The sequence below is a fragment of the Salmo salar genome, chromosome ssa16 (assembly GCF_905237065.1).
Source record: "Salmo salar chromosome ssa16, Ssal_v3.1, whole genome shotgun sequence".
NCBI lineage: Eukaryota > Metazoa > Chordata > Actinopteri > Salmoniformes > Salmonidae > Salmo > Salmo salar.
In genome coordinates this window covers 42,816,393-42,830,134 of record NC_059457.1, presented here as the reverse complement: position 1 = coordinate 42,830,134, position 13,742 = coordinate 42,816,393, and the positions used below count along the sequence as shown (strand labels likewise).

Genomic DNA, 13,742 nt, shown 5'->3' with positions numbered 1-13,742 from the left:
CGTAAACAGGTCAACATTCACAAGGTTAGCAGCTACATTTTGCGATACAGGGTTTCCGGATACTCCTGTAAAGCCCAGCTCATTGGCTATCTAGCTAGCTTTGTTTGACCCCGATTGGTGCTTATTTGACAAAGTTAGAGTCTATCAAGTGAAGAATGACCGTGGCATCGGCGTGCCATGAAGGCGTCGCTCTCTGACCAAATTTGGTGTCCTATAAAATATACTACACCCCTAATGATATAGTGAAGTCTGGTTACATTCTAGGATCTCTGACGAATACATAAGAACGTGATTTGACTGGCTGTAACAACGTTTACGGTTGAATTTTCACAGATTCCTTTCTTTGCAAATTGAACGAGTGGAAATACAAAATAAATTGTGCATGCTATATGGACCTTTTTAGGATATGAAAAAGGATTGTATCTAACAAAACAACACTGGGACCCTTTGGATGATAAATCAGAGCAAGATTTAAGAATGTAAGTTCACATTTCATCTTCAGAGGTGAATTTATCAAAACTATCGTGATGAAAAAAGGGTTTTGTTGTTAGGAGCTCTCCTCAAACAATAGCGTGGCATTTTTTCAGCAGTAATTGCTACTGTAAATTGGACAGTGCAGTTACATTAACAAGAATTTAAGCTTTCAGCCGATATAAGACACTTATATGTACCGACATTTGTTGTTTCTCTATAATCTGTGATCGTGACACAAGGCGCTGCATGATTTACAACTGTCCTGTTGACGGGACACCAATCCCTAAGAAGTTTTAAAGAACTTTTACATTAATAAATTCAGCATATTTCACAAACTTTAATAAATGTCATTACTAACAGGCTGAAATAACGTAATGTCAGACAGGTTGAACTCTAGTTGAAATAACGTCATGACTTGAAATGTAGTTGATGTCAATATAGACAACTTGAAATAACATACAAACATAATGCACTTTAACACATTTACAAGTCATGGTTCTGAAAGTTTAGAGGACCACAGTGTATCAAAGACACAGCAACATCCAACAATCACATTACACTGACTTTAGATCCATTCAAGAATCAACCCCGCTGGCTCTGAATAAGTAGAAGGATGGGAATGAAACTCTGTAACATCTTACATTTGTGTGAATTGCCATTTTTTATTGTGTTGGCTAAAGCATTGTACAGAAAATAAAATGCACAAAATAAGTAATAAGTAATACTTCTGGTGAAGAGCACCATAGCTGACGATAGACCTTGAGTGGAGTTCCTCTTTAAGGGAAATTTACATATGGAAATATAACACACATTTAATATCAGGTGGAATAGGTACATTTTTGAGGTATGACGTGAATAAGGCAATGGTAAAGAAATGTATTTATTTCAGGGAAACTGAAAATGGGAATCCAATTTGAGGATGTAAGAGAGGATAAGTTTCAATCTTTAGCCTCAAAATTGACCTCACCTTCAGCTGATTCCCAGAAAGACCTCCCAAAGTGGCTTCATTCAGATTGGTTGAGCAAACCATTGTAAAGAAATGCTTCTAAACCTCTGAGTGATGCTTTCGATATGAAAGTGTTCATCAAAGCCTGAGCTGGTTGTTTCAGGAGCAGTGTGAAAATAGATGATGCTTCTGTGTGGGAAGGCATGTTATTTTCGGTCACCCCAGGCAATCGCAGTGGCCAACATCCTCTACGTAACGATACGCCAATGTGGCACCTTAACCCCCCAACAGTCAGAACAGTCCCCTCCCCCAACATTGTGGTTTGTGGTTGAGAGGCCGCTTGCTCTGCCTTTTAACCTGAGAAAGAACGAGAGTATGCTGACATTTCTCTCCCCACAGTTACATTTACAAGAAAAGTAACTGAAACAGGTTTGAGGACGTCTGCATGGAACAGTGTTAACAGTCCAGCAAACCCAAGTCTCCTTGGCTATACGCAGACGGATCAACCCTGGATAACCACCTGTTTGGACACTTTACACACTAACTCCCTCAAGGGGTTGTTGAGGTGATGGAGGCAAAGGAACACTGGTTCCTGCCAGGGTTTCTGGTTCTTGCTATGGTAATAGCTCAAGGTACGATTATATTTCTCTCTACTCAGCGGCTTTCAATGGCTCTTGGCTCAGCATCAGTTCTGTTCAGCTTATCTCTGTAGTGATACCCTTGTCATACTGCCAAAACCATAAGAGAACGCTAAGACGCATTTACTGTGATCAAGGTGGGACAATGCGGAAGCTTTTGGTTAGCTTGTGACAGCGCTGCTACTGTAAATGATCTGTACAGAACTACAGATGAAATATGTGTAGAATTTATTTCACACTGATAGAAATATAATTGTAACTATCTAATATTTGAAATACTCATTTGGGGATGCTTATGCAAAGTAACATCTAATATGATATAATAATTAATAGCATATTATATTCATAATATACAGTGCCCTCCATAATTATTGGGACAGTGAAGCATTTTTTCATCTTTTGGGTCTTCAAAAGTTTGGATTTGAAATCGAACAATGACTGAGGTTAAAGTGCAGACTGTCAGCTTTAATTTGAGGGTATTTTCATCCATATCATGTGAACCATTAAGAAATTATAGAACTTTTTGGACATACTCTACAAACCTGTTGGATGCATTTGCTGTTTGTTTGGTTGTGTTTCAGATAATTATGTGCCCAATAGAAATGAATGGTAAATAAAGTACTGTGTCATTTTGGAGTCACTTTTATTGTAAATAAGAATAGAATATGTTTCTAAACACTTCTACATTCATGTGGATTTTACCATGATTAATGATAGTCCTGAATGAATCATAAATAATGAGGAGTGAGAAAATTACAGACGCACAAATATCATATCTCACCATTTCAATAACGGGAGGTTAGCATTTTGGGGGTATGATATTTGTGCGTTTAACGTTCTCACTCATCATTATTCACGATTCATTCAGGACTATCTGTAATCATGGTAGAAGTGTAGAAGTGTTTAGAAATATATTCTATTCTTATTTACAATAAAATGTGACTCCAAAATGAAACATTATTTACCATTAATTTCTATTGGGGGTCTATGTCCAAAAAGTGATGTAATTTCTAAATGGTTCACACGATATCAATCAAAATACCCTCAAATTAAAGCTGACAATCTGCACTTTAACCTCAGTCATTGTATAATTTCAAATATAAAGTGCTGAAATACAGACCCAAAAATAACAAAACATGCTTCACTGTCCCAATAATTACGGAAGGGATATTCAGTTTAACTCGACCCTCTCTGGTGAGAGCAAATAAGTTGAATACATACTACTGAAAAGGACAGCAACTCATATAATTTTTCTCTTCATTTAAACACTCTTTTTACATTTCTTAATAAAGGGACAACTAGTAAATATCTTTCTAGTCCTCAATGCTACAAGAAAACTGAAAAAGCTACCACCTATACATGTGAATGGATGAAGTCTGGGTCTATGCAAAATGCCACCTATGAGCTTTTTTACAAGTAAGTTAACTAGCTATGCATGTTTGTGCACTTTCCATATGTTACACAGACAGAGACCTCAAACTCAGAGTGTTATTAGTATGCCTCCATGAACCTGGCAGGATCCACTTTGCTATTTCAGTGCATTCGGAAAGTATTCAGACCCCTTGACTTTTTCCACATTTTGTTACGTTACAGCCTTATTCTAAAATGTATTAAATCATTTTTGTCCTCACCAATCTACACACAACACCCTATAATGACAAAGTGAATTTATTTTTTAAAAAAATTTATGTTAGCAAATTTACAAAAAATAAAAAACAGAAATACCTTATTTACATAAGTATTCAGACCCTTTGCTATGAGACTCGAAATTGAGCTCAGGTGCATCCTGTTTTCATTGATCATCCTTGAGATGTCTCTACAACTTGGAGTCCACCTATGGTGAATTCAATTGATTAGACATGATTTGGAAAGGCACACACCTGTCTATATAAAAGGTCCCACAGTTGATAGTGCATGTCAGAGCAAAAACCAAGCCATGAGGTCAAAGGAATTCTCCATACAGGATTTTGTCGAGGCACAGGTCTGGGGAAGGGTAACAAAAAATGTCTGCAGCATTGAAGGTCCCGAAGAATAGTGGCCTCTATCATTCTTAAATGGAAGAAAGTTGGAACCACCAAGACTCTTCCTAGAGCTGGCCGCCCAGCCAAACTGAACAATTGGGGAGAAGGGTCTTAGTCAGGGAGTTGACCAAGAACCCGATGGTCAATCGGACAGAGCTCCAGAGTTCCTCTGTGGAGATGAGAAAACCTTCCAGAAGGACAACTCTGCAGCACTCTACCAAACAGGCCTTTATGGTAGAGTGGCCAGACGGAAGCCACTTCTCAGTAAAAGGCACATGACTGCTCACTTGGAGTTTGCCAAAAGGCACCTAAAGGACTCTCAGACCATGAGAAACAAGATTTTCTGGTGTGATGAAACCAAGATTGAACTATTTGGCCTGTATGCCAAGCATCACATCTGGAGGTGACGCATGGTGGTGGCAGCATCATGCTGTGGGGATGTTTTTCAGCGGCAGGGACTGGGAGACTAGTTAGGATTGAGGAAAAGATCAATGGAGCAAAGTACAGAGAGATCCTTGATGAAAACCTGCTCAGGACCTCAGACTGGGGTGAAGGTTCACCTTCCAACAGGACAACGACCCTAAGCATACAGCTAAGACAACGTAGGAGTGGCTTTGGGACAAGTCTCTGAATGTCCTTGAGTGGCCCAGCCAGAGCCTGGACTTAAACATCTCTGGAGATACCTGAACATAGCTGTGAAGCGACACTCTCCATCCAACCTGACAGGGCTTGAGAGTATCTGCAGTGAAGAATGGGAGAAACTCCCTAAATACAGGTGTGTCAAGCTTGTAGCATCATACCCAAGAAGAGTTGATGCTGTAATCGCTGCCAAAAGGTGCTCCAACAAAGTACTGTGATATTCGTTTTATATTTATACATTTCTAAAAACCTGTTTTTGCTTTGTCATTATGGGGTGTTGTGCGTAGATTGATGAAAAATAACAATTTAATCAATTTTAGAATAAGGCTGTAGCTTAACAACATGTGGAAAAAGTCTAGGGGTCTGAATACTTCCCGAATGCACTGTATGTCAGAGACCTCTGACTTAGCATTAAGTAACTATGACAACAAGTGTTGTGAAATGTGAGTGTGTGTGCACGTTATGTGGACTGGTAGATAAAGCAAGGCTGACAGTTTGAAGACAGTTAATCCTCAAGCACAAGGCACAATAAACTGTAGTATATCCCCAATCAATAAACTTTTAATCCTTTTCTGTTTCTGAAATGCATATATTATTATTTGACTCTGCTGGTCATCTATGAACGTTTGAACATCTTGGCCATGTACTGTTATAATCTCCACCCAGCACAGCCAGAAGAGGACTGGCCACCCCTCAGAGCCTGGTTCCTCTCTAGGTTTCTTCCTAGGTTCTGGCCTTTCTAGGGAGTTTTTCCTAGCTACCGTGCCTCTACACCTGCATTGCTTGCTGTTTGGGGTTTTAGGCTGGGTTTCTGTATAGCACTTTGTGAAATCGGCTGATGTAAAAAGGGCTTTATTAATACATTTGATATATCTGTTTAGTGTGTGTGTACCAAATGTTGCTGTCATCCTTAATGTTTACAGGCGCTCCAATTCTGCAGAAAAAAAAAAATCATTGGGCAAAAATCAGCAGAGCTATATCTTTGTGAATGATGATAAAGTGCTCGAAAAAGTGCCCGTGGATCTATGGGTGGTTGCTTATATGGGCAACCAGAGCTGCAAGTCACTCAATACCTCTGTTCGACTTAATGAAAGTGGTAAAAAAAACCTTTTTTATTCACAAGATTCTTTTTTTCTATGTAAAATACAGGCTAAGTAATACAAAATGCAGACACAGTCAAAACACGTCTTCCAGATAGCCTTTGGTGCCTGGTTGACTTTCCTACCCCCAATGTCTTTCCAGTAGCCCTATGTGATCTGTCCTGTTTCATCTGGTCCTTTTAATTGCACTACTGACTGATGCACTTGATTTTATGATTTGATGTACTGCACTAGATTCTATGTAGGCCTACTTTTAATGTAAAATGTCATTGAGTGTCCTGAAAGGCATCTGCCAAATAAAAAGTATTATTATTATTAAGAATCCACAAAGGACTTCACATGAATAACCATGGTATGATTTTAATCCCAAGAGTCATATTGTAATCCTTGTTAAGGTATAACGTTTTGTTATTTCCCTGCAGTTAAGTATGAAGCGCCCCAAACTACATCTATGTCAAGATCCTCAAGTAATCTTACCCTCAGCTGGGTTAACAAGGAAGGTAATAAAGGCCGTGCTCAAAGTGAACATTTTCCAAGATTCAAGAGTTTATAAGAGATCAGATGGTATGATGTGTTACATTTCAAGTAACACCAGAGAAGAGGCTAGAAGTCAAATAAAAATGTAGTCGTAAAAAAATGCAAACAATTCTGAAAGGACACTTTTGTCATAGAAGTGAAAAATCACATGCCGGAAGATGTTGTATTAGAGGTCAAGTTCAGAAGATTAGAGAAAACCTCAGGGATATGGGTGAGATCTCTTCTTTTCCTTGCAACAATGCTTCCATTCATTGTTTTCTTATTTTCTGATGATTAGTATTTTGCCTTAATTAATTTAACATTTTCTCTGTTGGTCTAGAACACAACTGAAACAGAAGTCAAACAAGGTGAGCTATTTTCAGTTTCACTTTAAGCTCTTTTGAGAAATAAGCAGCCCTTTCTGGCATATCCCAAACACAGTAGAGCGACAACGCCTCATTATAATGTTCATTTGGGTCTGAATAAAATTCAGTGTTCGAACAGTGCAAAACTATCACTAGAGTGAGACTGTAAACCTGTGTTTGTCTGTACAGCCATGGTCACTCTGGAGAATCTCCAGAACCAATACATGTACCAACTGCAGGTCAGACAAAAGTCCAAGCATGTCAAACGTCCCCTGTGGAGCGACTGGACTCCAATCTTGGACGTTCCCACTGGTGAGCAATGGATATTTTAATGTAACACTCTTTGCAGCCGCCTACAGTCCAACTCATCAGGTTTAAGAGCAATACTATTTGAAATCAGTCAATTCTGTTCTTACATATATAGGCCTACTGCAGTAGATGATGATTGGAAATAATGTCCAGTTCTTCAATTCATGAATTTCATTTTAATCTTCTATATTGTCTGAATTTTGAATTGACTGACTCTGCCCCAAGATAGAGACACGTTCCTGGCTTACCATTTCTGGTTGTAACTGTAATTTTGTTGCAGAAATCAAAAATCCCACAGAGGTTAAGTGGACAGTGGAGGATTTTAACAACGGTACCCGACTACTCAAGCTAACTTGGGGTGTAAGTTACAGAATGTTACACAGCGTTGAAAATTAATCAACATTCTAGAATCTGCTGATTACAATTAGGCTCAAATTGTGTTTTAAACAGTTGCATAACTTAATTTGTACCCCTGTGTCTTCCAGACACCACCTTATCCAGTCTCTGTGGGACAGGTGTATTACAACCTCTCTCTCCATATTTGGCCTTGCCAACTAAAGCGAAAGAACCACACCAATATCACTACCACTACCACTGAGTTCAGTGTTTATGTGACTTACTCTGCTGTCAGTGGTTACATTTTTGCCTTTAATAAGGTGGGAAAATCATCGCAGACACATATCCTTATCCCAGCAAAAAATCTTACATATCCCAGGAAGTGTAAGTATGTGTGTGCGTTTGTGTGTGTGCGCTCTTTTGTGTGCGCGTTTGTGTGTTTGTGCTTTTGCTTCATTTACTTCTACACAGTGATGTTCATTCCTTAAATCAACATTTTGTTATTTCATTTCCAATTAGCTTGGCCTGATGACAAACTCATCCCACGCAAGTATACCCCTCGCCTTAAAAATTCCTGCCTGGAATGGTACAAGCTAACAGACGGAGAAACACAACCAGCCAAAGTGAATATATCAAAAGTGATGAATGGAACAGTGGAGGAAACACTCAAATCTATCAGACAAAGTAAGGGGGAACTTCACGAAAAGTATATATTTTTTAAGAATAAGAAATGTCTGTGTTCGGCTTACCGTGATATACCAAGATATACAGTTGGTACAGTATATCTCTTGAACTGAAGATAATGTCTGGTTTTGATTTTTAGAGATGGACGACTATGTACGTTACTTTTACCTCGTTCACAAACAAACTGATGGAAAGCCACAAACAACAGAAATGCGACTCATGTATAAAAAAGAGGGTGGTAAGCAAAGCTCATATAAAAAAATCTGACTGTCACAGCAATGCTAGATGATGTAGTTCTTTACTACAAAATACTGTATACAGTATTTAACAGGAATATATTTTTTCAGCAGCTAGTAAGGCACCTGAGAATTTCACTGTTAATGTAACAACCAACTCTGCAATGCTGCATTGGAAACCTATTCCTGTGCAAGACCAGCAAGGCTTCCTTACACACTATGAAGTCTGCTACACAAGAAGCCAAAATGATGGGACCCACATTGAAATAAAAAGTAAAGTTATTCTCCTAACTAGATGAGTAAATTCTCTGTGGTGAACATGTGTAATTGTGCAATTAATTAATTAAAATACTGTTTACAGCACCAGTCAAAAGTTTGGACACATCTACTCATTCAAGGTTCTCTTTATTTTTTACTATTTTCTACATTGTAGAATAATAGTGAAGACTTCCAAACTATGAAATAACACACACATGGAATCATGTAGTAAACAAAAAAGTTTTAAACAAATCAAAATATGTTGTATTTTAGATTAGTCAAATTAGCCACCCTGTGTCTTGATGACAGTTTTGCACACTCTTGGCATTCTCTCAACCAGCTTCGCCTGGAATGCTTTTCCAATGGTCTTGAAGGAGTTCCCACATATGCTGAGCACTTGTTGGCTACTTTTCCTTCACTCTGCGGTCCAACTCATTCCAAACCATCTCAATTGGGTTGAGGTTTGGTGATTGTGGAGGCCAGGTCATCTGATGCAGCACTCCCTCACTCTCCTTCTTTGTCAAACAGCTCTTACACAGCCTGGAGGTGTATTGGGTCATTGTCCTGTTGAAAAATAAATGATAGTGGGACTAAGTGCAAATCAGATGGGATGGCATATTGCTGCAGACTGCTGTGGTAGCCATGCTGGTTAAGTGTGCCTTGAATTCTAAATACATCACTGACAGTGTCACCAGCAAAGCACCCCCACACCATCACACCTCCTCCTCTATGCTTCACGGTGGGAACCACACATGCGGAGATCATCTGTTCACCTACTCTGCGTCTCACAAAGACACGGCGGTTGGAAGCAAAACTCTAAAATTTGGACTCATCAGACCAAAGGACAGATTTCCACCGGTCTAATGTCCATGGCTCGTGTTCCTTGGCCCAAGCAAGTCTCTTCTTCTTATTGGTGTCCTTTAAAAGTGGTTTCTTTGCAACAATTCAACCATGAAGGCCTAATTCACGCAGTCTCCTCTGAACAGTTGATGTTGGGATGTGTCTGCTACTTGAACTCTGTGAAGCATTTATTTGGGCTGCAATCATTAGAGTTATCTGCAGCAGAGGTAACTCTTGGGTCTTCCATTCCTGTGGCAGTCCTCATGAGAGCCAGTTTCATCATAGCGCTTGATGGTTTTTGTGACTGCACTTGAAGAAACGTTCAAAGTTCTTGCCATTTTCCTAATTGACTCACCTTCATGTCTTAAAATAATGATTGATTGTCATTTCTCTTTGCTTATTTGACCTGTTCTTGCCATAATATGGACTTGGTATTTTACCAAATAGGGCTATCTTCTGTATACCACACCTACCTTGTCACAACACAACTGATTGGCTCAAACGCATTAAGAAGGAAAGAAATTCCACAAATTAACTTTTAACAAGGCACACCTGTTAATTGAAATGCATTCCAGGTGACTACCTCATGAAGCTGGTTGAGAGAATGCCAAGAGTGTGCAAAGCTGTCATCAAGGCAAAGGGTGGCTCCTTTGAATAATCTCAAATATAAAATATATTTGTTTAACACTTTTTTGCTTACTACATGATTCCATGTGTTATTTCATAGTTGATGTCGTCACTATTATTCTACAATGTAGAAAATAGTAAAAAATAAAGAAAAACCCTTGAATGAGTAGGTTTGTCCAAACTTTGACATATAAATATTAATATCACATTTCTGTCTCTTATCAGAGTGTCACAACATTTCAACATCAAAAACAGAGTACCTTATTCAAAACCTGACACCTGAGTGCGAATACAATATCTATCTTGCTGGAGTAACAGCTGCAGGCTCAGGACGAAATATATCTATCCATATCTTGACAAAGTCTCAACACAAGTCCATTACTGATATGAATCGGGAAGGTAGGAATGATTTTTATGGCACAGACTATAATAGACCAGAGAACAATCAAAACGTTCAAACTATTTTGAAATTGAGAGTACATACATTCATGTTATGATTGTTATTTTTTTTCAGTCGCGATTTTTACTATTCAAATGATTGACATGTGGATGCTGCCTGGATTATGTGTTCATACAGACTCAAGATGCTTAACACTAACAACTCACCAACAGAAAATAATATAATTATCTTCTTTATCTTCTCCAATAAGGTTGGATGACAGCTGGCATAATTGTTTTAATTGCAATATTAATAACAATATGCTTATTTATCATCAAGAGGTGAGCTGATATATATATTTTTATAACACTTCTTCAGGACTAGCAAGAAAACCTGGTCTATCCGGGATGAATATTGTTCATTTTATAAAAACATCAACAAAATGTCACACATCATACTAAACAGCATCTTTACCTTTATTCTAACTCTTAGACATAAAAGCAAGATCTTCCCACCAATACCACGTCCTATGGTCGCAGAGTCCAAGAATTATCGAGCGAGTACTCAGGTAAGATCCAATTAACAATTTACATATTTAGGATTGTATTCTGACTTTTCTGTACAGAACTCCACATTTTCCATAAATATAAAAAAGTTTGGACTGTGTTAGTGTCAGAATACATGCATCACATTATTGATACAAAACAGAATTGAAAGTAGACACATCACATGACATGCTTTGTTCTTTTACATAAAATCTAAAATTATAGAGTAATGCTATAGCCACGATTGATGCAAAAAGTAGTGCAATGACTTGAGCCCTGTCAGACTGTCACCATACAAGGTAGGGTTAGTGATTACGGCCAAAGAGGTGCTTATGTCTATGTGAATTGGTGGGAGGAAAGCACCTGCTGAGCAAGCAAAGCACAATCTGAGGAGAAACTGCCTTTCTGCACTCAGTCGCCACAAACTTCCCATGCATTCAACAAACAATATTGCACCCCAAAATGTATTTAACAGCTGGTTTAGAAACTAATGTGAATGAGGTAAACTTTCTTACGTAACAGTTTAAATAAAGATATAGATGTACTATTGTAAAGTGGTTGTTCCACTGGGTATCATAAGGTGAATGCACCAATTTGTAAGTCGCTCTGGATAAGAGCGTCTGCTAAATGACTTAAATGTAAATGTAAATAATGCCTAACTGGTGCGTTATACTTGTAAAGCATAACTAACTTCAACCTTTGTCCAAGTCATGTATTGATACTGTTATCATTGAGACATTTGCCTGACTGTTCAAGTCCCTTCGAACCTGTGCAGCCAGAGTTCTGGTGAGCTTGGGGCATCTCAAGTCAGGTTTGGTCTTGAATTGGAATCACTTGGTCTCAACAGGACATGTATGAGATTAAGGAAGAGGTGCATGAGCTGCAGCTACATGACAAGAGGAGCCCTGAGGAAGCCACTCTCCTGGAGGTGTGTGAAGACGTGAACGAGAAGAGCCTTGGAGACTCCAGCACACCAGATGGAGTCAGTGACCTACTGACCTCTGATTTTAAGGGCCAGGTGTTAAGTCTAGATACCGCCGATCCAAGCCAAGGAGAGATTGACTGTGAGGTCACCATGCTGATGTATAGGAACGGTCTGGTCTTTGATATGAAGGCAGACTCCACCGAGGATGTCGGGACGCCACTGTAGACATCACTGCGGTAGCACTTACTTAAAGACTGTAATTAAAATGCATTATGATGCATTATAAGACTTGTCATAACTTAATCATGTAAGACCCCCTTAACATGGTGTATTGTAGTTTCCAATTGATCCTGAGTAAATAACAGCCATTTTGAGTCAGTTGAGAAACATGACATAATATAATTAAGTAATAAGGCCCGAGGGGATGTGGTATATGGCCAATACCATGGCTAAGAGCTGTTCTTAGGCATAACGCAGCACCCTTAGCCATGGTACATTGGCCATATACCACAAACCCCTGAGGTGCCTTATTGCTATTATAAACTGGTTACTAAGATAATTAGAACAGTAAACAAGTACTTTTGTGTCATACCCGTGGTTTTCAGCCAATCAGCATTCAGGGCTCGAACGACCAGGTTTATAATAACACATTATAAAGGTTCATACATGTTCATAATAACTTATAAAGCATTATATCTGCAGACTTTAAGTAAAGTGTTACCAATACTGCTAGGGCCTGTGACGGTGGCCTGGTTGGGCCGTTTAGCACTTTGCCTGTTCAAATGACCAGGCTAATTCATTAACAGATTATTACTGTAGATATAAATAGTTTGCATTGATGTGAGCGCCTTGAAAAAGTAATTTTTGTATATTATTTTATGTTATAGATGTACCTTGTTAGCAATAAGGACTGTGTTGATTTGTGTTGTCTTCTACAATGTAGAAATGCCTTGGAATAGTACTGAATAATAATGACTTTTATCATTATAAATGTTATATTTAAAGGCCTAAGTGAGTAAGTAAAAACCATACAGGGGTAGTAGACAACAAGTGAAACTGAAGTGTGAACTTCCCTTGTAAGAACCTTTACTCAGTCGGCTAGACAGGAAGTGGTGAGACACAGAACACTGGCCTAAAATCAACCTATGTATGTACGTTACCAGGGTGACAATATTGCTGACTAATTCATGTTTTTTATGGTTGTTAGTGTTTCATCTCGACCTACTTAGAAAATGGAAAATAAAATGTTTCTGATGATGTGTTCACCTTCATAAAAAATATTTGTCTTTTCTTTAAGGCGTAAATTCTGAATTCAGAGAATGGCATGTGTCTCAGAATGAATAGGTGTTAATAGCATATTTAATCTCGTAGACCTCGGTATTTGACCACACATCAGATCAAGATTATATTTATACAGACACTATCTATTGTGGGATAGATTCTGGTCAGATTTGGGTTACTATTGTGAACCACAAACATGGTACATTGAATCACAATGGAATTTTCCTGTTTCCGGTCACAACTTGCAGACTTGTTTACGCTGCTGTGCGTTTTTGTTGCCGATCTTACTTTGATACCTGACGGTTTTTTACTTTTTCATTACCGTATATTTTTACTTTTTCCCTCACTCAACTTTTTTCATTCAACTTTTTCACCCCGGAGGTTTTATCTGGACATGGTTCGTCAGGACTTCAAACAGCCGAAGCTAAGTAACATTAACATGATGCCTTCTAATTGCAGTCGTTGTACTTATAATATACAGGAGAACGATCGCCTTACGGCAAGGATAGCTGTGCTGCAAGCCCAGCTTCAGACGCGATCGTTAGGCAAGGGTAATTTCAGTGTAGGAAAGGATGAAACAGCGTCTGTGCCACCAGTAAGTACAGATAGTAACGTTAGTATAA

At 38.6% G+C, this 13,742-nt stretch overlaps 1 protein-coding gene across 1 annotated transcript; it reads left to right on the top strand.

Moving 5' to 3' along the window:
• Window positions 1-1,677: 1,677 nt before the first annotated feature.
• Window positions 1,678-13,446, top strand: LOC106573901 (interleukin-6 receptor subunit beta). Its single transcript, XM_014149346.2, has 16 exons — window positions 1,678-2,052; window positions 3,351-3,474; window positions 5,642-5,814; window positions 6,241-6,318; window positions 6,490-6,566; window positions 6,675-6,702; window positions 6,889-7,011; window positions 7,289-7,368; window positions 7,494-7,728; window positions 7,864-8,028; window positions 8,168-8,266; window positions 8,376-8,537; window positions 10,215-10,388; window positions 10,640-10,709; window positions 10,861-10,936; window positions 11,761-13,446. The coding sequence occupies exons 1-16, from the start codon at window positions 1,989-1,991 to the stop codon at window positions 12,061-12,063; spliced, it is 2,031 nt and encodes a 676-aa protein (XP_014004821.1). The 5' UTR covers window positions 1,678-1,988; the 3' UTR covers window positions 12,064-13,446.
• Window positions 13,447-13,742: the final 296 nt, after the last annotated feature.

What these genes read in the sequence shown, in the direction of transcription:
- LOC106573901 (XM_014149346.2), top strand. Translation starts at nt 1,989, where the DNA reads ATGGAGGCAAAGGAACACTGGTTCCTGCCAGGGTTTCTGGTTCTTGCT. An exon ending in CATGTATAAAAAAGAGGGTG is followed by an intron (nt 8,267 to 8,375) that starts GTAAGCAAAGCT and finishes ATATTTTTTCAG; the next exon opens with CAGCTAGTAAGGCACCTGAG. An exon ending in ATTATCGAGCGAGTACTCAG is followed by an intron (nt 10,937 to 11,760) that starts GTAAGATCCAAT and finishes TGGTCTCAACAG; the next exon opens with GACATGTATGAGATTAAGGA.